This window comes from Cimex lectularius, unplaced genomic scaffold (assembly GCF_000648675.2).
Source record: "Cimex lectularius strain Harlan isolate CLEC.00 unplaced genomic scaffold, Clec_2.1 scaffold309, whole genome shotgun sequence".
Lineage (NCBI taxonomy): Eukaryota > Metazoa > Arthropoda > Insecta > Hemiptera > Cimicidae > Cimex > Cimex lectularius.
The window spans coordinates 287,383-310,041 of NW_019392962.1; the positions used below are offsets into that span (position 1 = coordinate 287,383).

Consider the following 22,659-nt stretch of genomic DNA (forward strand, 5'->3'; position numbering starts at 1 on the left):
TCGTGGTCCGCTTGACCAATTAATGTATTACAATTAATTAAGGTTTTCATTTGAGATAAAAAAGTCAATGGCACGAGCGGGATTCGAACCCACGATTTTCGGCTTGATACCGCCGCTGCTCTACCACTTGAGCTATCGTGACTTCGATCCACTCGGACACTCTCCGGTCCCATCTCAACCACACCTTTTTAATTTTCCCTCCTTTTTGCCATTTTTCAAATGTCGTGTAATCTATTTGATTCTCGGCGACAAATGAAATAGCCACGGAGAGCTTTTGTGAAGATATACTTTATTAAATCCATTAGAGTTCGTGGTTCGATTGACCAAATAACTTCTTTCAATTAATTACTCTTTATGAAAGGTAGGTTGAAGTGAGAAGTTGGTGTCCGATTGGTTCGAAGTCATGATAGTGATAAAGCAGCGGCGCATTTATCCGAAGGTCGTGAGTTCGAATCCCGCTCGTGACAGTGACTTTTTGATCTCAACGAATACCTTACATAAATATGTATTTGTATGATCTACATGAATTATACAGATTAACCATTGTTTTTGACGGTTTAAAATCCTGGGCAAAACACTAACACTACTGCCAATACTGCACCCGGAGGACACATGTTATGAAAATCAACCCCATGCTGGCACTCAGTTTGTTATTGGGTAAGCTGAGGAGCTTTCTGGGCCATCGTCGCTTAAGGAGACTTAGAAGGTTCTTGGGATGGCAAGTTAGTGGAGAGGGTTTGAGCAGTGGGTTTAGGACAGGTTAAAAGATTGTAACGAAATCTGAGGTAGCGGGAACGGATCAGTTCTTTTACGATGGGTGGATAATGACGTTGGAGATAAAGTAGAGTTTAGAGAATTCTGCTGAGAATGTTTGATTGGAATGATTGGATTCGTTGGACGTTTGATTGCTTGTTGATACCTCACTACCCCGATCTGAATGTCTTATAGGTCGAAGTAAGGTTTGTACAGAGCAAGTATTTAATTTACTTATCATGTCCGATTTTGGTCCTATAAATATTCGTAATTGTCTAAATCGTTTATTTAGACCTTGTCGCTTGAATCTTGCGAGGATTCAATGTCAATCTACTGTCTAAGTATAGCCCTAAGTATTTTACTTGTGAAGATGTCGGTAGTTCTTCTCTTCTTCCACGCTTTGTACCATTCTTCAATGAGTTCAAGATGGTCCTATTAAAAGATGGCTGGTGTAGGTTTGGAGTTGGAGGATTCGTCCGCGTAGGTTTTAAAAACGATGTTGTGATATATCGGCAGGTCAGTGGTATAAATATAGATATATAAATATATAAATATAAATATAGATGTAGGATGGGACTAAGAACGTTCCTATGAGAGACTTCGCCCCGGATCGATCTAACTTCCGAAAATTTGTTTTCGCATTTTACTCTGTACCAGCGGTCTATTAGATAGGTTTTGATTATAAGAAGTAGGTAGAAACTGTTTTAGTTTGAAGGGATCTTCCGGGTGCCCGACCCTGACAAAGTTTGGGACTTGTGATTTTGGAATATTTCCATAGTAGGTGGGGAGGGGTTCATAGAATTGAATTATAATGAAAGTAAAAAAAATTGTGGCGTTATGTGGGAGTTTTTGGAGTATTATGAAAGTTATAAGATAGCGAAAATTTTTACTTAAGGAATTTTGAATGTAGAACGTTCAGATGGGTTTAAAGGTTACTAAGTAGGAAGTGAGATATCCAAGTTTTGTGTTTACTACATTTACCTGCTGTTCATGTTGAGTATTGTTTGAATCAGGACATGGGAGTAAAGGTGTATTCAAAATGGTTTGCGAAAAAGTTGGATTTGTCCCCGTCCCTCCTGACTTGAATCTTTATTGTGCACCGTTTGCAGATAATAATTGGTTAAAATCACATAGTACGTCAAATTACAATATAACCCTGGTTGAGACATGATAATAGATTTTGAACGTGCATATATTAGTTTACTTGTTTTTTTTAATCCTTGGTCGTTTTTCTTCTTTTTATGTAAGTTTTGGGTGAAATGAAAAAGTCAGTGTCACGAGCGGGATTCGAACTCACGACCTTCGGCTCAATACGCCGCTGCTCTACCACTTGAGCTATCGTGACTCACTAGTCGTGGGTTCGAATCCAGCTGGTGTCACTAATTTTTTTTTCAACCAAAACCTTACATAAAAAGATTTTTTTAAATATTTGGTTTTAATATTTCAATAATAATAATTAGAATTATAAAGAAAACATAGTATTTCCGTATTATGGAATCAAAGATCTCCTCATATCTCATAAAAGTGAAGTTGTCATTGTTAAAATGGAAAATTAAATTCCAATTCAATGAGGAACTCATTTGTCAAGATGATAAAGTCTTTTCACAGCTCGGCAATATTTCATAATCAATATTTACTTTCAATCGTAAAATATCGCCTTATTATACTTCTAGACAAGGGAGCAAATCGGCGATGACAGATTGTCATTATTTTTTGACGTTGGGCAATCTATCCAATTCAACCAGGGGGGGTGTTGTCCCCTGGCAATGGCAATAAAGAATGGCAAAATGAAAAATTCTAGGGAAAATTTGATTACCTACGACTCACCGATAAGTCAAAGGGGTTATAAATTTCTAGCATAAAATTACTAACTTTGGGCAATGGGTCGGATGTGAAAAATTAACCGTGAATAACGGTGACGCTTTTTTACCTCCGTAACATAAATTTAAACATTAATTAAAAATTATTCGTCTTTCTTTTACTTAATTGTGACGTTGAAAGTGATTTGGGAGAGCGTAAACATTTTACGGCATGTTTATCCTTTGCGATTTCTGAGAAGAATAATTCGAAGAAATTTCTGAAAAACGATTTAGCTGAGGAAAAAATTACTCACCATCCAACATTAAATTAGATACTAGAAAAGATAGTAAACGTATAAAAGCAGCGCAGTTTTTACTCTTTTATATTTTTTTAAACAACAAAAGTAATAAAAATAAGATGCTATATTGCAGTATAATAACGAATTTATAATTGCTGTGTAAATTATTCTACAATATCTTTCTAGATTTGTTAGATTAGATGTTTATTTCGGTATTTTGCCACTATATATTAGAATTATGGCTTTTCTGCACTTTTTCAATTATGCTTTTATACTAAACTATTTTTCATAGGTTTTTTAATCACAGTTTTTACTTCGTTTTGAGCCTGACTTGGTTTCAGGTTGTTTTGGTGGTTTTTTTTGAATAATATTAGAACAAATTGATCACTGGTAATTTAAGTTTTGTAAGGAAAAAATAACAGTTTTGAAATATTAGTACTTTTTTGTGTAAAATTTGAATTTTTTCAGTTCTTATTATCTTCTTCTTTGTGAAAAACATGTCAGTTTATAAAAGTAGTATAATCTCACTATAACATAAAAAATTAATCAAATATGTCTACTATTTTTGGAGCAAATAGAACAAAATATTGAAAAAAATCACCATACTTTCAGGAAAACTACTTATTTTCTGAATTTAGTTGTATATTACATGATGATATTCATTTTCTGAATTTATTTACAATTTTACTTTTTTTCAGTATCTAGGATAGAAAAATTTATTTTACTATTGCAGTAGAATTGTCTATTCCGTTGTAACAATGTTTCATCACGTTTCATAAGGTTTTTCACTGTGTTAGAGTTTGGTGTTTGTGAACAAAAAATGCCTTTTTTTTCTGTTACATGGTATTCTTTATTTTTTAATAATGACGAAGGGAAAAAGGTTTTTCAAGAAACAAAAGAATTTCAGGAAAACATTGACGGTTTGGCTCAAAATATACACAAAATACAAAGTGGCCACCCCTAATACTTTTAATTATCTTTTAGTCAATTCTCTATTGATTGTCTTACGACAATGTTTAGCACATTTTAAAGTATTAAAGGCTAATAAAACACAACAAAATTTCCTATTTGTGTGTACAATTGGATTTGGTAAATAAGTCTTTGATTAGTCAATCTCTTCTTTGGTGGCTTTCTGTAAAGCTTCTTTCTAACATTCCGGTGGCTTGACTTTTTTAAGCTGTACCATTTTTAAGTTTCAAGTTTGTTTGAGTGATGGTTTTAAGTGATTTAGAAAGTAAAATAGCATAGTTTGAATAAATAAGAAGTCAAGTATGCGGCCTGAGTGGTCAACAATCCCAGAACAACTGTCCAAAAGGTATTCCATCGCTACCAAGATACTGGACGTTGCTCAAGAAGATCAGTCGCTTTTCTGTCACATCTCACAGAGATGTCGTTTTATCGTTTCGAATGTACAACGTAATCGACATTAAATTCACTAATTTCGTGGTCCGCTTGACCAATTAATATATTACAATTAATTAAGGTTTTTAGCTGAGATAAAAAAGTCAATGGCACGAGCGGGATTCGAACCCACGATCTTCGGCTTGATACGCCGCTGCTCTAGCACTTCAGCTATCGTGACCTCGATCCACTCGGTCATCAACTTCCCATCTCAATTCAAATTCAAAAGGTGCGGTTGAGATGGGTAGTTGATGTCCGATAGCTCAAGTGATAGAGCAGCGGCGTATCAAGCCAAAGATCGTGGGTTCGAATTCCGCTCGTGCCATTGACTTTTTTATCTCGGCTAAAAACCTTAATTAATTGTAATCGACATTCTACCGCTGGTGAGATCAAGCAACGACTTCAATAAGTTCGAAATATTAATGTCAGTTTATGAGTAAAGCAAAGACTGAACAGAACAGCTCGGTTAATTTTTGCAAGAAATTACATAAATTGGTCTGGGCAAGATTGGATTAAAATTTTGTTTTCGGATGAGCCAAGAGATTATTTGAGGTGTTCAGACGGCCGAAAGAGGGTTTGGAGAAGAATAGGAGAGTACATCCCCGCATTTTTTGCACTCCGGAGACTCATCGAAGGAAATACTGTAGTTAAAACAGTATTTATTAAAAAGTTTTAAGCTGCTCTGATACCAAAAAATTATTTTTAATCGATTCAATCGGAGCATCTCTAAGGCGTTCGCAGGCTGGGAGACAAAGTACTTTTTAAAAACTTTTGAATTAGAGAATCGAGGTAAAAACCAGGAGAAGGGCATCTGTTTCTTGATATTTAGTTCGGGTCAATGAAAGTTGATTTTACAGCTTTTTAATGAGAAAACACAATAAATGCTGTTTATACCGCGCATACCACCAAACGTGTGCGCATAACAAGTGATTGATCTAGAGACTGAATTAAAACGATCCAACGTGAAAAATAAACTAATTAAACTACAGCTCAAGTGGTTAGAGCAGCGGCGTATTAAGCCCAATGTCGTGGGCTCGAATCCCACTCGTGAAATAGCTTTTTCATCTTAATTATGATCATATATAAAAATTATTATTATTTGGAGATCGTGAGATGCGGTCTGGTGTGTCGTAGGTTTAGAAAAACATTTTCTTTATCATGTCAACGTTTCGATCTTTATTGAGGTCATCTTCAGCGCCTGAGATTTATAAAAATTGTTTAAATTATACAAATATAGGTAGGATGTGAAAAAAATGAATTTATACAATGCTAGTTGATGTGTCATTATTGTGTGTCGTGTTGAGAGTACCAGTGAGATATTGCTGTTTTAATTAGGAAAAACATTTTTATATGAGGAGTCAGCTTCTTTGAGATGAAAGGAGCCGAAAATGGGAAAGGGTGGGTAATGGTTCGGCCTGATTATCCTTTCAGGATTATACAGACGGGGATAATTAGGGAAGGAAAGCCAAATTGTTGAAAAATAAGACTATGTAGGAATGTAATGATTGTTTTGTATGTTATATTATATGTTTTTTGTGAATGCTATTGATCTTATTGATATTGAATTTAATTAATGTATCATTGATATATATTATTTATTATTAATTTCCGATATATCATTCGCTGACATACTGATACATCCTGACACTATTATCACCACATACGCCGACGACACCGCAATCCTATCCTCTAACTCCAATCATGTCCGAAAGGTATCTCCAACATCCAGGAACACCTTGAGCTTATCGAAGACTGGTGTAAAAAATGGAGGACAAGACTGAACGAAGAAAAATGCACTCAGTGTACTTTTACCCTGAAAAAGCAGTCTTGCTCTTCATTATACATCAACAACAAAGAGATACCAGTTTCCACTCATGTCAGATGCCTGGGACTGTATTTCGACAGCAGACTGACGTGGAATCCCCACACAAGACTTAATAAACAACAACTTAATACAAGACTTGGACTACTACGAAGAGTTCTAAGACCGAAATCGACTTTGACAATTAAGACAAAGCTAACACTGTACAAGACGTTATTAAGGACAATATGGACATACGGAGTCGAACTGTGTGGTATTGCCAAGCTTTCCAATATCCAGCGCATTCCGTCCTTCCAATCGATAGTCCTTAGACAAATTGTCAAAACACGTTATTATGTCTCTAACCTAGCTCTCTAAAGTCTCTTTAACTATCTATCTATATAAAGACCTCAACATTCCTTTTGTCAAAGAAACTAATCCGGTCTAGATTCCAAACATTCCATACCAACCTTTCTAAACATCCTAACCATACTGCTCGAGTCCTCTCCACTCATTCCCATCCTGACAACCCACCACGTCGCCTCAACCGACGATGGCCTCGGAACCTTGAATCCTAATCATACACACTGAGTACCAGCAATGGCTGGCTCCTCAAAGCATGATTTCTACCGGTGCAGTGCTGGCATTAGTGCTAGTGTTGTGCTGTGGGATATATTAATTATATTAATCAAGTGTATATATTTGTATAGTATACTGCCATGTATAGGTAACAAATAAACTTTTAAAAAATTCTAGAAATTTTATTTTTTAAAAGACAAATTTAATAATGATTAATATTCAATAATGTTAATTTATGTAATAAAGTTCTGATCGTGGTTAGATTAGCCATCAAAGCCTGGATTTACAGGAATGAACGAAATCTTTGCGGCTTAAACAACTTCATCCTGGAGAGCGTTGAACCAGACATCGGCCTTCTCCAACAAAGGTTTAAAGTTGCACGAAGCGAGTTTCGAGTGGCCGGAGGGTGATTGCGGTCCAAATAGTACCGCTCATTAAACCGACGGGTATTTTTAATTCATCAACGGCCGTTTAAGTTAATTTCCGGTTGTTTATAACACAAGGCTTTAATAAGGTCTGACGTTTTTCCTCCCTTAAAGTGCACGCCTATTAACTTGGGATTTCGAAGCTAATGATTAACAAAAATAAATAAGCCTTGTCTTCTTTGTAACCAACTGGGAACAAAACGGCTATTAGATACGAACCAGAGCTATTATTCTGTGGTTCAGTTTATTTATGATATGTGTGTTTTGCTTGTTTGCCATTCTCTCTTTCTCTAATTTTTGGTCTCTCTTTTTCAATGTGTGGATTTGTCGATCTTTTGCTTGTTGTGTTGTTTAATGTACATTGTCTACTATATTGTTAGTTTTGACAGTGTGCATTTTTATAAATAATTACAAAAGTATTATCAACAATTTACAGGCATAAGAGAGAAAATAAACTAAAAACTCAGTCAAATGTAATAAAATGTTACAAAATAAATTTTGGATTTATGACGTATTTTTTATTGTTGTTTCTAATCGTATTTGTCTACTGTGACTGGATTGATTATTTTATGGGAAGGAAAATGAAGTGAAGTGGTTTTTTGTTCCAAAAGTAAGGCAACAAGGTGAACGATCGCCCTCAACCAATGCAAACTGTTTGTTTTGGGAGAATTCAGTTTAAGTGAAGTTGTGAAGGTACCCTAACGGAATTGCTTATTTTCTTTCCCAAGAAACCTTCTACTCAAGCCAACAAACTTTAACTCGATAATTCCTTCTTTCAGCGAACGTAAAAGCAATGTAATGAATTACAAACATAAAAATGGTGATTTGAGTACAGTTTATGTGTGTTTTTGCTTGTCAATAAATTCTGAGGTATTTCTAATTTTCCTCTTTCGAATTGTGCTTTTATTCGGCCTTCTAACTACAATTCTCAGCAGATACGGTTTTCAATTGAACAAATATATATTCATAAACGATAGCCGGAAAGTAACAAACGCAATTTTGAAGCACACACTTTTCATAATTCCAATTTTTTCCTCGCCGATATATAAATGCCTCTGGAGTTGTAAAGCATAAATTTTAATTCTCCTCTCACCGACATTGCTCTCTGGTCTTTTATCTATTAATATTTTTTGTATCCCATTTATTAATTTTCAAGCGTTATGCCATATTTCCAGTTTGGACCTGGCTTTCTAATGGGTGAATGGATGCAATGGATAATGTTTGACTTAAGATCTGGTGTTAGTGGAGGGCTAATGCATTATAGCACAACTCCATTTTGCATTTTGTTTTACTGTACTAACAAAAGTACATCAGTACAACTTAATTAAAACTCATACAATATGAATAAATGACAAAAACCCCTATTCATTTTGAGCAATTTATAAAATAGATTTAAAATTTATTTTTAAAAAATCCAAACATTAGAACTATTTGTTATCTACATTTAGATATAAATAAAAGAGAAAATGACCAGTTAAAGCTATTAGTTTAAACTATAATTTACAGGGAATTCTACGTTTTAAGGTGATCGGATTTTGAGATGATTGGATGAGTATACTTTGTCTACCACCAACCTCTCACTCTACATTTTAGACAAACTAAAAAATATTATAAATATTAAAAAAGTTTGATTTAAACCTAGCGTTCGTGATATGTTATTACACAATATTGGTAACTGAAATATTCGGTTATTCTTATAAAAAGAGTACGTCATTTTGATGGAAACTCTTTAAAATAACAAATTCAAATTAAACAATAACAAGGAAGAAAATCATATTTGCATTACATTCACGAAACAAAGACATGACAATGATAAACATCTGGATTGTTCGTCAACCCCGGGGAAGAGGGCCCGACTCTCTCAGCCTATACGCAATTTATGTACTTCATGTTGTGTCTTTCCAAACCTCTTTAGCATAACATTAGCATAATCGTTGTTTTAAAAAGTGTATCCACAAGGGAGTTATTATTTACCCGTTTCGTATTATTACTCGAGTTTAAAAGTCTTTTGAAATATTTATTGCCTATTTGTTAGAACGAGACTTATAAAATACATAAAATATAAGAAATAAGTTTACAACTGATTAAACGCTTTTGCGTCAGGTTTAACCGAAAAAGACGAAATTTGTATTTAATTTTATCATAAAATAAATGTGTTTATATTGAACATAATAAAGAGTATATAAATAAAAATATGGAGGTCACAACGTCTAACTACCCCTTGAGTGTCGCGGATGAGGGGTCAGGGTCACTTTACAAATTAATCTCAAATAAAAATTTTAGGCGCTATGTCGGGATTCAAACCCAGAACCGCTAGAGTACTAGTAAAAATGCGAGACAGTCCCAATAAAACTAATCTTTCAATGCTGATATTACAGTGTGTGTGTGTGTGTGTGTGTGTGTGTGTGTGTATGTGGTGTTCAGTGACCGTTAATCGATACTTATTTAGAAATCGTGAGATGCGGTCTGGTGTGACGTACGTTTTAGAAAAACATTTTCTTTATCGTGCCAACGTATCGATCTTTATTGAGATCATCTTCAGGGCCTGGGATTTATAAACATTGTTTAAATTTTACAAAATACATGTAGATTGTGAAAAAATGAATTTATAGAACGCTAGAAAATTGTAGATAAAAATGAATTTGTACAATGCTTGAAAATTTTAGAATAAAAAAGAATTTATACAATGCTAGAAAATTTTAGATTTAATCAAAGTATTTGTACTCACTCAGTGTTGGTTTTCCGAGTAGTACTTTGATTGAATCTAAAATTTTCTACCATTGTATAAATTCATTTTTTGAAATCTAAAATTTTCTAGCATTGTATAAATTAATTTTAATTACTTTTTTTAAATCTAAATTTTTAGCATTGTATAAGTTCATTTTTTTGTAAAATACAAACAACGTTTATAAATCCCAGATCGGAAGATGATCTCAATAAAGATCGAAACGTTGGCACGATAAAAAAAATGTTTTTCTAAAATCTTCGTAACACCACACCGCATCTCACGATCTCCGATAATCGCTGATATTACAAAATTCATGTAAACTGGATTAAAGTTGTGAAAAGACGAGTAATGATGATGGTTTACAAAATGAGTAATCTTCATGTTTACTATTCTTAAGTAATGTTTTTTAGTTTTATTCTACTAACTAGAACATATCGGTTAAACTAATTAAAATTAATAGAATACAAATAAATTCCAAATATTCCTATCAATTTTTGAGAATTTATATATATATGATATTAATGACATATATGATATAAACTTTAAACTACGTACATGAAGTTTTTCTACACTAAGGATTCCACAATGGTGGTAACCAAAGCCTTTATTTTACACTGGCTCTTTGGCAACTAAGGGAATCAAGATAGGCATATTTTTTGAGATAAAAACTCGATGTGACGGATGGGATCCATCAACGGCTATGCATTAGAAATTCTTTAAAAGATTATAATGACAAAAAAATACACATAAGATCGGATAGCTAAAAAACTATTACAGCATTAGCATGTAAAACATCACATTTAAATAGTCAGTGAAGGCATTCAAAATCTCCAAAACCTCGGGAAACACAACAACCTGATGGTATCTTGGATACACAGGAAGTTTGTGTACCGGAAAGGTAGACACACTGGTCAGAGGTGGAAGTGCAAGACGATATATAGGTTGTAAACCTATTCTTGTAATAACAAAGAACAAAAAAACAAAACACAGAATCCTCCATCTCAGAATGGCTCCGAAATCTACAATAGAGGACGAGAGAAATATTGTGTGAGGGGTTCTGCTTCAGAGGGTAATTGGAACATAGATGCATTTGTTTTCTAAATCTAATTCATTTGTTAATCTATAACCTCTAAAGTTTGCTCCATTCGTTTGACGTGTGCCTGGAGCTGTTCCGTTGCAGAATCAGGAAAATACGCTGTTTCATCTGCATGAGATGCCAGGAGGTAGAGGGCTAGGTATTGTATTAATTTGTTCAATAAATGCTGTATAATTATACTTTCTATGCAGGAAGACTTAAGTTGAGCGTTGTAGACGAATGGTCAATGCTGTTTTCAAATTAATTTTAATTACAATTTTTTGGGCTATGCCGAGAGTCAAATCCAGAACCACTGCGGGTCTAATGCGACTCCGCAATCTTTGAGCATAGCGTTCTTAAATATATTATTATGATATGATAAAACTATCAATTATGTGTAAAACGTCGTTACCTTTGGAAAGCGCAGACGACGTCTGTCGGTTTGAGGACTAGTATGAAAGTCATGAGGAAACACAGCAGAATGCCTGTGAGGAGGACGTAGGTCAGCTCTCGCCCTGCCGCTTTGACGACCGGAGTATCGTTGTGCCTCAGGAAAACCGCAAATATCAGCAGAGTGACGACGATCATAGTCGCCGAGAAAGTCATCGCCCCGATTGCCCAAGGTGAATCCGCCTTCAAGAATTCCTCAGGGATATCCAGGCATTTCTGGTGAGTCGAATCTGGGATCTTGCCCAGATCGCAGACTATGCACTTCGTCTCGTCGACCGGGTCTCTTATCTGAAAAGGGTTTTAAATTAATCGCTGGTGAAAGTTTTTGACTCGCTATCTTAAATTACTAGCGTATTACGTGAGAACAAAACCGCAAGGCTGTAAGAGACATCCAATTACGTAAGCCTGTATAATTCAACCGCGCTAGCCATCTTCCTCCAACCCGAAGGGCAACTTTTAATTGAATTACCTCCAGTTGTTAATTTCTAAAATGGATCCTCTTGAAAGGAACAAATTTAATGAAATTACTTTATATTTAATCAAATATCTCTTTAAGCAGCTAAGCTAAAATAATACGGAGAGCCCTCGCCTAATATTTTCCCGCCCAACTTTTGTTCGACACGTCAATGTAATGTGTAAAAAGCAGGTTCGGTGATTAAATAATCGGCAAACCTTTTTAATAATAATTAATAATCATTTCAATAACACTGACTGTTTTATCTCATCCAATACCTTACATAAAGATTAATTAATTGAAAGATGTTATTTGGTCAATCGGACCATGAAATCTAATGAATTTAATAAGTTTTTAATAGTGTTGTTTCGTTTATCAAACTTCCTTATTTTATATTTTTGAGTTAACGTTTGCATTTTATATATTGTCATATACACAGAAATTTAACGTATCACTGTCTCATTCTAGCATTAATATTTAATATTTTTTCAAATCAAAATATTCTTCGACAAATTAAAATTCTGAGTGATAGGTAAGTAAATATGGCGGAAGATGTTTTGTGGAGTAAAATAAAATGTTTTTTCTAAATAAAAAAGCAATGAAATTTCTAAATAAAAAAAACTCATTCAATGTTATAAAATTTCTTAACAAGCTGATGGAAACATTTCTAATGTTTTTATAATACCGTGAGATGGGAAAATGTGTTTTTTTCGTTGTATACAGCTTTTCCTTTTCCTTTTTTTCCCCCAACTTGTAAGTAATTCGACGAAAGTTTGCAGGTCGACCGTGCAAAAGGCCCGGGTTGAAAATTAATTAAAAACGTGCCTCTCGACTTAATCTTGCGCTTTATGGCTTTTCGACGGCCGTATGTTTTTCATTTTCACCTCCGCTGAGAAAGGAGGGTATTTTTGTTTTCTAGGTCGCGGGCGAGCGCGAGTGGAAAAGAAGCACGTCGAAGCCCCGCGGTATTTCATCCCCAATCTTTATTTCCGATCGTGAAATATTGCCCGATTATACTTGTAGACAGGAGATAAAAAAATCTTTAATGGCCGACTAGGCTGTATTTTTGCAAGCAATATTTAACAGACCATAACGTTTTCATATGGAGTAGTTTGATATTCAAAAATCTGATATGATGATCCCAACCATCTGTGAAAGAAAATGTAATTGTAAAATTCAAGCTTAAAATTCAAAACAGACTAGGCAAGTAATGTTTTGTGTAAGTAAACTGGCTAAATTGGCAAAAATGATTAACTTGCAGCTTTTTTTAAAAATAATAATATATGTAATTTCTGCCTATCCCTGTTTTTTTCTGTCAGATGCGTTTCAGCTTTAAACCTCGATAATGGATTTGTTTGATATTTAATCTATAAAATACATAAAATTCTTTAAAATCTCACAAAATCGCTGATTGGATAATTAATTGTTTGTGGCATTACGGGCGTTAAAGAGAAAATTACCCATTGGCAGCCGCTCTGGATTAATAAAATTATATTAATCATTTAAGAGGTATTTCATCCATATTCTTTTATGATGTTTACGTGGTGATTGTGGGGAATGGAGTAGTCGCATTTGTGTTAGAGTGATTTTGTAATCTACTATGAAAACGCCTGTAACATGTTTTGATGGATGAAAAACACTGTTGGCATGTGATGATCCCTATAAAGTGAGTCATTCTTTATGAAAAAAAGGGGCTGGTACAATTAATCTAAAAATTTTGGATTGAAAACTCTGTAATCTTTGAATATTGGAATATTTGGCCAATCCATAAACTTCTCACCCGTATATCCAAATAGGTTTGAGTAGGTATTTGTTTTTTGATTTTGGCCTTACTATTTCAGTATTGGCCACGAGTAGGTACGTGTATGTTGAAAGTTTTGATTGTAATGGTAATTTTGATTGTCGGTTGAGTAGGTAATAAAGAATTTTAAATTGTTTGTTGAGTGTCTGTTTTTTAATCGTGTGAGTGGATTCCAAGTTAGACCTCTATCAAATGTAAGTCCTAAATAGTAAGTAAATGGACAAGTCTCACGACGGAGTGCAAAGGTGATATGCTATGACTTTGAGGGGTTAAACTTGATTTTCCAAAGATTGCTCCATTTTTCAATTGTTGATATGTGGTTTTGTGTAGAACAGGGATGACTTGGATGGCTCCGTCATCTGCGCATGTGGCGGTAAGTGCGTTTGTGGGCATATTAGAAGTAAAAATTGTGTACAACAGCGGTGCGAGTATTGACCCTTGTGGCACACCTGCAAACAGTTCCATCCCAGAAGTGGGAATATATTCGTGGTGGTGCGTGGTGACGCCCCTGGCGGGAACTTGGACAGAGGCTGTCTTCTATCTGTGACCTCAGTGAAGCTTGCGTATGGCCAGCGTAATTACCCCCGGCCTCACGGGAGACGTTGCGACTGGACGACAGCTTGTAAGCGTTGAGGACGCAATGATCATGCTACAGTCCCTCGAATGCGTGAGTAAGCGACTGGAAAAGGGTAGTGGTATCGGCGGTTTCTGACGAGTATGCTTTGCATTGTTGTGCGAATGACCGGCGTGGTACCCTTGGGGAAGCGAAGGATCGGACCACCTAGGCTGAGCCTATGGCATCCCTCGAATGCGCGTGACAGGTGTAGGCTGAGCTCGATAAGAGACTTTACCGTAGGCGGTGCTCATCTAGGAGGTGGTTAGCAATTCCACTTTAAACTAAACCGCTGCCGGGGCGTTCCCGGAAGTTTCTACGTTGGGGGAGCCAGAGAGATAGAGTGGCCTTCTCTATCTAGGGAGTATGCGGGCGGGGGACGGGCCGATGTATTTCGGCCTGTTAGCCCCTGGCGTGCGGCATACGACCCGATGCACAATGCGGGCCCGACCATTCGGAGTGTACAAGCGGAGAGCGTGGCTACTGGCCCTTAGGGGCTGGGAAACCTCTTTACCAATGCTGCGGCGGTAACACCATTCCGTCTTATGCAGAAGTGCGTCAGCTCTCATCTTGAGAATCAAAACGTCCGAGGGCCATGTGCCAGGTGCGGACGCTAAGGATCCTCTCGTCTTGTTGACTCGGGAACAGTTCCATCCCAGAGGTCTCCGTACTCTGGTTTACTATGAAAAATCTCACTTTATGGTATGACTGTATAGTCAGATAATAAATCTGGGGTAAAAATAATTTTAATTAGTATAATAATCCCTACTTTGTGGAAGGCGGGAGAAACATCTACAAACACTCCTGTCGCGTAAAGTTTCTGCTCGAGATACGAAGTAATGAAATCTGTAACTCTGTGAAGTTCATGAGTGGTGTAATGATGGGTTCGAAAGTCAAATTGATGGTCTCGTAAGATGTTGTTTGACGTAGCAATAGAGATAATTCTTTTGTAAATTAATTTTTCGAATAATTTAGAAGGAACGGGTAACAAACTAATAGGACGATCAGATGATGGAGAGCTTAAATTTTTATGGGGCTTTGAGATCATTTTAATATAAGGAAGTTTTCATCGATTGGGAAAGTGTTCAGTATTCAAAATTGCGTTAAATAAAGAAGTCAGAAAGACGACGGCTTTTTTGGGAAGTTCTTGAAGAACCTCAGCTGTTAACAAATCATGACCAGGGGATTTTTTTAGGAAGCTGTCGTATTTCTTGGGATACTTGTTTTGGAGTTATTGGTTATCTAGATGTATATGTGCCATAAGTTTTATCGTGTTCAGTATCAATTAAGTTATGAGGTTTGAATACATCGGAGAGATATTTCGCAAATGTTTTGGGCTTCATCTGAAACGATCCAAGTTCCATCATCATTTCTGAAAGTAGCTGAGACCACGCTATGACACATGGTAGGTTTAGTCCTACGCCAGAGGCTCCCATCCTCTGTTGACAAACATTTTAAATGTGTTTCGTTTGATTGTTGTTTAAATGGTTTAACTCACGGTTAAAAAAACAAAACAATTCTTCTCATTTTCACGGCTTTGAGAGTATGCTAAACCAACAAGACCGGCAGGTCATGCAAAATTATTGAACTGTGCGCCGCATTAGTGTTCTGCAATTTATATATGCAAAACAACGAATTAATTTATAAATTTACTATTATTTTAATTGTGAAATGCTAAGGTGAGTATCGAAAAAAAAACATGTTGAAAAACCAACACGGATCACTGAATATGACATGAAATTACAAATTTTTATTTACAATGGGTGGCTACGAACATGGGGTTACCGGTTTCAATTAAACTTTCTTTGGTTATACAAGGTCGAAAAATATTAGAACCTCGTCCAATCGTTCTTGCCGATGGGACCTAGGAGCCGAGAAAAATTATTTTAAGCACGTATTTCATAATTTTTATTTATAACTAAATATGTATTTTTACGTAGGATGACAATACAACAAAAAAACGCTTTCGAGACAGTAGGCCAAATAAAATTGTTTTTGTTAAACAATTCGGATTCTTTCAATTCACCATTCAAAATATTTTTAAGGCTGGAACATCCTCTGCCCTTTAATCTTGTGATATGCCCATTGTTCCACTTAAAAATTAATATCCTTTCTGGATTTTATCCTCATCCAACATTACGAGAGTTATTTGAATGCTACACTTATTTTATTTTACGGCTTGTCAACAACGTTTTAATGTTTAATTAATTATTTTTTAAGAGGGTTTGCTAAAGCAGGGGTCACTCTCGGGGTGTCGGTGTTTTTGAAAAAAAAAATTTGTAAGCAGATCGGGTCGAATGCAGGGACGCTGGATTCGAACCGCGGACGTGTTTATCTTAAAGTGATTAGCACTGTCTCAATGCCTAAACCACTGAGGCCAGACGCCCCCGTTTGGAGCTATTATGAGTGGGAAAAATGTAATTATCAAAAACTCCCCACACATTTCAAGTTCTCACTTATTTTTCGGATGCCAAGTTTGTGACTTTATGTGTTCATTAAAGGTTTGAATCCTCTTTGAAGTTTTCTCTACATCAGTAGAATGGTTTCAGTGTTACCAAAATTTGGGCGATTTTCTAAGAAAAATATCGCATGTACGGAAAAAATGTTGAAAAAACGATTATTTCATTTTCCAAAAATTTCTGTTTGGGGTGCAGAAAACAAATTTAAACTACTTGCCCCATAGTAGTTGGGTCACAAAACGTTATGCGATGTATTTCAATATGTTTGATTTGCATAATGATTTAGATGGATTCTTTTCGTATTTTTGCAGAGTTGATTACCAAATGTTTCTAGCTAACTCTAGAATAAATCATTTCTATTTCTTTTCTAAATGTGTTTTTCTTTTCAAAAAACAATTAGAAGAATTACAATTAATTAGGTTTTTAGTTGAGATAAAAAAGTCAATGGCACGAGCGGGATTCGAACCCACGATCTTCGGCTAGATACTCCGCTGCTCTACCACTTGAACTATCGTGACCTCGATCTAACAACCTTAATTAATTGTAATATATTAACTGGTCAAGCGGACCATGAAATTAGTGAATTTAATGATTTAAAAAGAAGTATACTTCACTAAAGCTCTACGTGGCCATTTCATTTGTCGTCGAGAATCCAATCCGATTACAAGACATTTGAAAAATGGCAAAAAAAAGGTGGGGTTCAGATGGGAAGTGGTGTCCGAGTGGATCGAGGTCACGATAGCTCAAGTGGTAGAGCAGCGGTGTATCTAGCCGAAGGTCGTGGGTTCGAATCCCGCTCGTGCCATTGACTTTTTTATCTCAACTAAAAACCTTAATTAATTGTAATATATTAATTGGTCAAACGGACCACGAAACTAGTGAATTTAATTAGAAGAATGATATTTTATTTTTTCTTGGAAGATAGAGAGAATTTGGTATTTGTGTTTTCAAAAACAATGTGTGTTTTGCTATCTTTTTCTTTTCTTTTTTCTTTTTTTACGAGGGTTCGCAACAGCAGAGGTCATATCAACCCTCAGGGCGCCGGTGTTTTTGAAAAAAAGCCCATTTGTAAGCATGTCGAGTTCGAATCCAGCGGCCCTGCATTCGAACCCGGGACCTTTACCTTACAGTGGTGAGCGCCGTGTCAACGCCTAAACCGTTGCGGCCACCGACACCCCGTTTTGCTATCTTAATACTAATGTTTATCTGTATGAAAATTAAGTTGTAGCATTTTTTAAATTTAAATTTTACTATATTTTTCTCTTTTTTTTCAATTTCATATTATTAAGAAAAAATCCAGGTTCACTTATTTTCTATTGTGATACATATTACCCAATTAATTATAAATTAAACATTTCTAAATGATAAACTATAAAATGTTATTTTATATGCCACAAGCATCTATTCATGAATTATGAAAAGCTAGTGCCACGAGCGGGATTCGAACCCACGACCTTCGGCTAAATAGCCGCTGCTCAAGTGGTAGAGCCGAATCCGACTCGTGGCACTAGCTTTTTCATTTCAACCAAAAACCTTACATAAAAAGAATAATTGAAAGAAGTAATTTGGTGAATAGACCACTAAATATAATGGATTCTATAATAAATATTGAAAACCATGAGGAAAGCGAAGGACTGTTGGAGCCTAGTCTCAAATTCCAACATAGGCCAATCTAATATAAAAACCAAAATTTAAAAACAGAGAATAACCTCTTCAAAAGATTACAAATTGAATACGATTTTATACAATGTAATGACGATAACATTAACAAAAATAATTGAAAATATTTCAAAAATGAAAATATAAACCAAATTTATTCTAAAATAATAAATCCTTAGAAAACAGCACTTATACCCAGTGGGATATATATTTAGGATTATCCTTAAAACGTCAAAGTCCTCCAAGAAGGCCAACTTTAAGTCCTTACAAAATTTCATCTCGAATTCAGTTTTACTTAATGTAAAAAGAAAGCTTTGTAGCTTAAGATACATTTCCTCTATGACCATTTTTATGTTGAAATCTGATTTTAGAAAATGATGAGAGACTTAAGTTTTTATTTTTATGTTGTACGCAACACTTACTAGACATTTTTTTATCTATTTTTAAATACAAACAAAAATTATAAAAGGTATCTAAAATAACTATTATATGATGATTAAAATGATTAAAAAGTAATAAATTTTAAAAACTTTCTCAAAAACTAATAAACCGATTAAAATAAAAATGGTAAGAATTAAAATTGATACGAATTAATTTTCTTGTCCTTTTGTAACATTATAACTTTTCTTTCTTATTACATTTTGTAATACTCGTGTTCTCATTTTTATTTTCCTAATATGTTTAGTTGCACAACTATCTATACATAATGATTTTTGTTTAGGAAGTAAAAAACATTATTAAAGGGCACGTTGAACAGAGATAATCCCTGGAATGAAATAAACCGTTTAAATCATTACATTGTCCTTCTATTTATAATGATACGCTTCAGTATGATATACGAATGAATGTAATTTTGATTTGAAAAGAATTTATGATTTATGTTGTATTAAATAGGAAAGGACAATTTTTTGTAAATCCCATTACGAAGGCTAAGTTGTCTGTAATGCGTGGAGTCATGTTTCCAAAAGGCCTTTGTCCACTTCCATTTTGGTTCTTACTCGATTTTTCTTGTTCCGACATACGCCTATATCCAAGTGGTTCTTACAGACGATTCGTTTCCATCCGTCACCCTTCCTGTGAGAGATGGTCTGCTTTTCGTTTAACGACGTCAAATGTTGTTTTACAGAGCTTGACACGTTTATTTATCTTTAATGGCATAGTGTCATTTGACTTTTCGTAACATTTATTGAACAAAGCTAGAAAGAGACATTATTAACCTATATTTAATAATAATAAGTTTTATTTACATTATTTATACAAATGTATAAAATAAAGTAGAGGTTTCAGGCTGTCGCCTATATAAACCCTGATATTATTTACTAAGTAATGTTTAGAAAAAACTTAAAGAAATTTGGGAAGAAAAGAAAAAAAATACCTGAACTAAAAGATGAAATTATAATGTGCTTCATTATATTATGTTTATAGGTTTTTTAATTCAGAGAGCGATATATTTTAATTATTTATCTTATTAATCTCATTTATTTCAATTAATTATTCTTTTTATCTACGATTTTTTGTTTAGACGAAAAATTAGTGCCACGAGAGGGATTCGAACCCACGACCTTCGGCTAAATTTTCGGGTAGGGTTGGAATACCGATCAATTGTTGTATCGTTTAAAAGATTTTGTTTTGAGTGAAACTATCAAAACGCGTATTTCTGAGATTAAAATGTGAGTTGAAAAATGAGCCAATTTTTTCACACTGAGTTGTAACAAATATAGCGAAAGTCCTTCTTTACACTTTTTCAAATTTTATTTAAAGTACATTTATTTGATACTTACAACTTCAAATATTAAGTTAATATGTTTCATATATGTTGACTTTGTCATTTGGGTCCCTTGTAGGAGAAGTTGCTCACTGGCAACACTCCTTCACACTGAAACCTTTTCAATCTTCACTCAATGAAGTCTCGGGTCCACTTTTGCTTCAATCGTCCTGGAGGATTTTCGGATAGGGTTGGAAGTGATAACTGCCGTACTAGATAATTGGGTGCGTTCAGTGATTGATGGAGTTTTTTATAGAGGGTTTTGATGAGTCCATGCACAAACGGGTTGTCTATGTCGTCATTAATAGTGTAATTTGAAACTTAAAAGGAGCATTTATAATTTATGTTCTATTTTTCGTTTGTATTCTTATTTGATAAAATTGGACTCTTATTTAAACTTCGTACTGTAATGTAAGGTACTAGCTGAAATGAAAAAGTCAGTGTCAAGAGCGGGATTCGAACCCACGACCTTCCGCTGAATACGCCCCTGCTGATAAACTTGAGTTGTCGTGACTTCGATTCAGTCGGACACTGACGCCCCATCTCAACCCACCTTTCGAAATTTCCCTCCTTTTTATCGTTTTTCAGTGGATCAAAAGCCCACGAAGTAACGAAACTTCGGTGGTAGAGCAGCGGCGTATTTAGCCGAAGGTCGCGAGGTTGAATCCCGCTCGTGACACTGCCTTTTTAATCTCAACCAAAAAAACCATACATAAAAAAAAATAAACAATTGCAAGACGTAAGTTTGTCAATTGACCACTAAAACATAAATGGATTAATCTGATTTATGTTGTGATTAGGTTTGTCATATGATTTCACAAAATTTCCTCTCACCCAGTAAATGGATACGCATCCTAAGGATATAATCAATAACGTCCATCTGTGAAATGCACCCACTATTCTTAGACATTTATTCTGCGCAATTTGGAGTTAGCTATAATTGGTTTTTAAATGCTTTTGATCTAACGTGGCTGGCGTAAGTTAAAATGAAAGTTATGTAGAGAAGGGAGATGAGTTTTTTATTATTAGGAATTCAGCTAGATTTTTATTTAATAACGAGAATAATTTGTGATGCCCTCGAACGGTTTTGACACAGACGAGGTTGATGTGGTGGGTAAAACTCGGTTTGGAGTCCAGCAGCAATCCGAAATATTTTATGGAGTATGTTATGAACATGTTATTTGAAAATTATTGACATTTATGTTACAAAAAAATTTATACTTCGTCTTTTCAATTTCAATTTTTCAATTTATTTCATAGTAACAATGTTGTGATTTAGATTTCATGGTTAGTCCTAGAGTGAAAATAAAAGAGGATTTCCACGATTAGAGTAGGAGAGTCAGTCGAGAAATGACAGTCCATTAATGTAGATGAGGGACAGAAAAAAGTGTGAGATCCTAGAAAAGAGTTTAAAAAGTGTTGGCATCCCTAAAAAAGGGTGCTTAGGTCCACAGCGGACTATAAATAGTGAGTACCCATCCGCCCTTGTTCCAAATGGTTTGGCAAACGGTTTGCATGAAATTCTTGTTTATTTAAATTAAAACAAAATTTTAATTGTTTGTTTTAAAATTAAATTTTTTTTGATAATTGTTATTTTCTTAGGTTGTTGTTTGTTAGATTGTTTTATTAATAGATTGTTTTAAAACTTGAATTAAATTTTATTACAAAAAGGCACCGGATCGGTTTTTACTCAGGTTCGAACAAGTCTTCGTGGGCTTTTAATAAACAGGATTCAGAGATGTGCTCGTCTTTTTGAATCAAGAAGAGACCGTACCATATATTTTTAAGTAAGTTTGTAATTGATTGATCGCCAAGTAATTCGTTTTTTGTTTAAATTGTGCTTTATTTTTACTTCATTAATTAACAAAATATAGAATTTTACCTGATATTGGCTGCAGTTGAAGCAGTGCCAGCAGCAGCTTTCGCCTTCGACGTACGTTTTCGCCTGTCCAACTTCGCAAGGCAGTGAACAAACGGACTCCGGTAAAACAGAAGAGTGCCCAAGTTTAAATTGAATTTCTGAAAACAAAGCCAATTATAATAATTTAAATTTTACCTCGGTTCTATCCCGGAGGAAGAGGTATACTATGAATGGAATCCATGCAGTTTATCCATTATTATAATACTTAATTAGGCTTGAATATCGGTATGTTTTTAGTATACTAACAAGCTTATAATATTTACAATAAGAAAACAATAGCTTTTATACTTTTTTAAACGTTCATTTAGTACTGATATAGAGCAAGTCTTTTAAGAAAATTCCCCAAGGCTTTTTAATGAGAACCAGCTTGTTTAAAAGGTAAATGGGTTTTTCGTGAACATTTTCCCATCAACATCGACAATAATGTTTTTCAGGAGGTATGGTACACAAATGGAGATATGCTAAAGAGCCCCGCCACTTTCCCTCAAAAATACATATGTACGCAAATTTCTTATTGTTAGAAAATATCTCGTCAAATAAATAAATAAAATCTATCGAATATCCAGCTTGTTTATTTACTACTTTTTTTCTTGTAATTAAATAAGTTAGGTTATGTAGTATCTTCGAGAAGTAAGCACTAATTTTTCGTGCGTAAATCCTTTTATGTAGAACTGGAA

General features: G+C 34.8%; 1 protein-coding gene across 1 annotated transcript in view; it reads right to left on the reverse strand.

Annotated features, from left to right (window-relative positions):
• Nucleotides 1–22,659, reverse strand: part of LOC106672030 (metabotropic glutamate receptor 2-like) — a 136,613-nt gene that overhangs the window by 19,297 nt on the left and 94,657 nt on the right. Inside the window, exons 6-7 of the mRNA XM_014403111.2 lie at nucleotides 21,944–22,080; nucleotides 11,273–11,598 (exon numbers count right to left, since the gene is read on the reverse strand). Coding sequence (XP_014258597.1) covers nucleotides 11,273–11,598; nucleotides 21,944–22,080 — 463 coding nt within the window. The remainder of the gene's footprint in view (nucleotides 1–11,272; nucleotides 11,599–21,943; nucleotides 22,081–22,659) is intronic.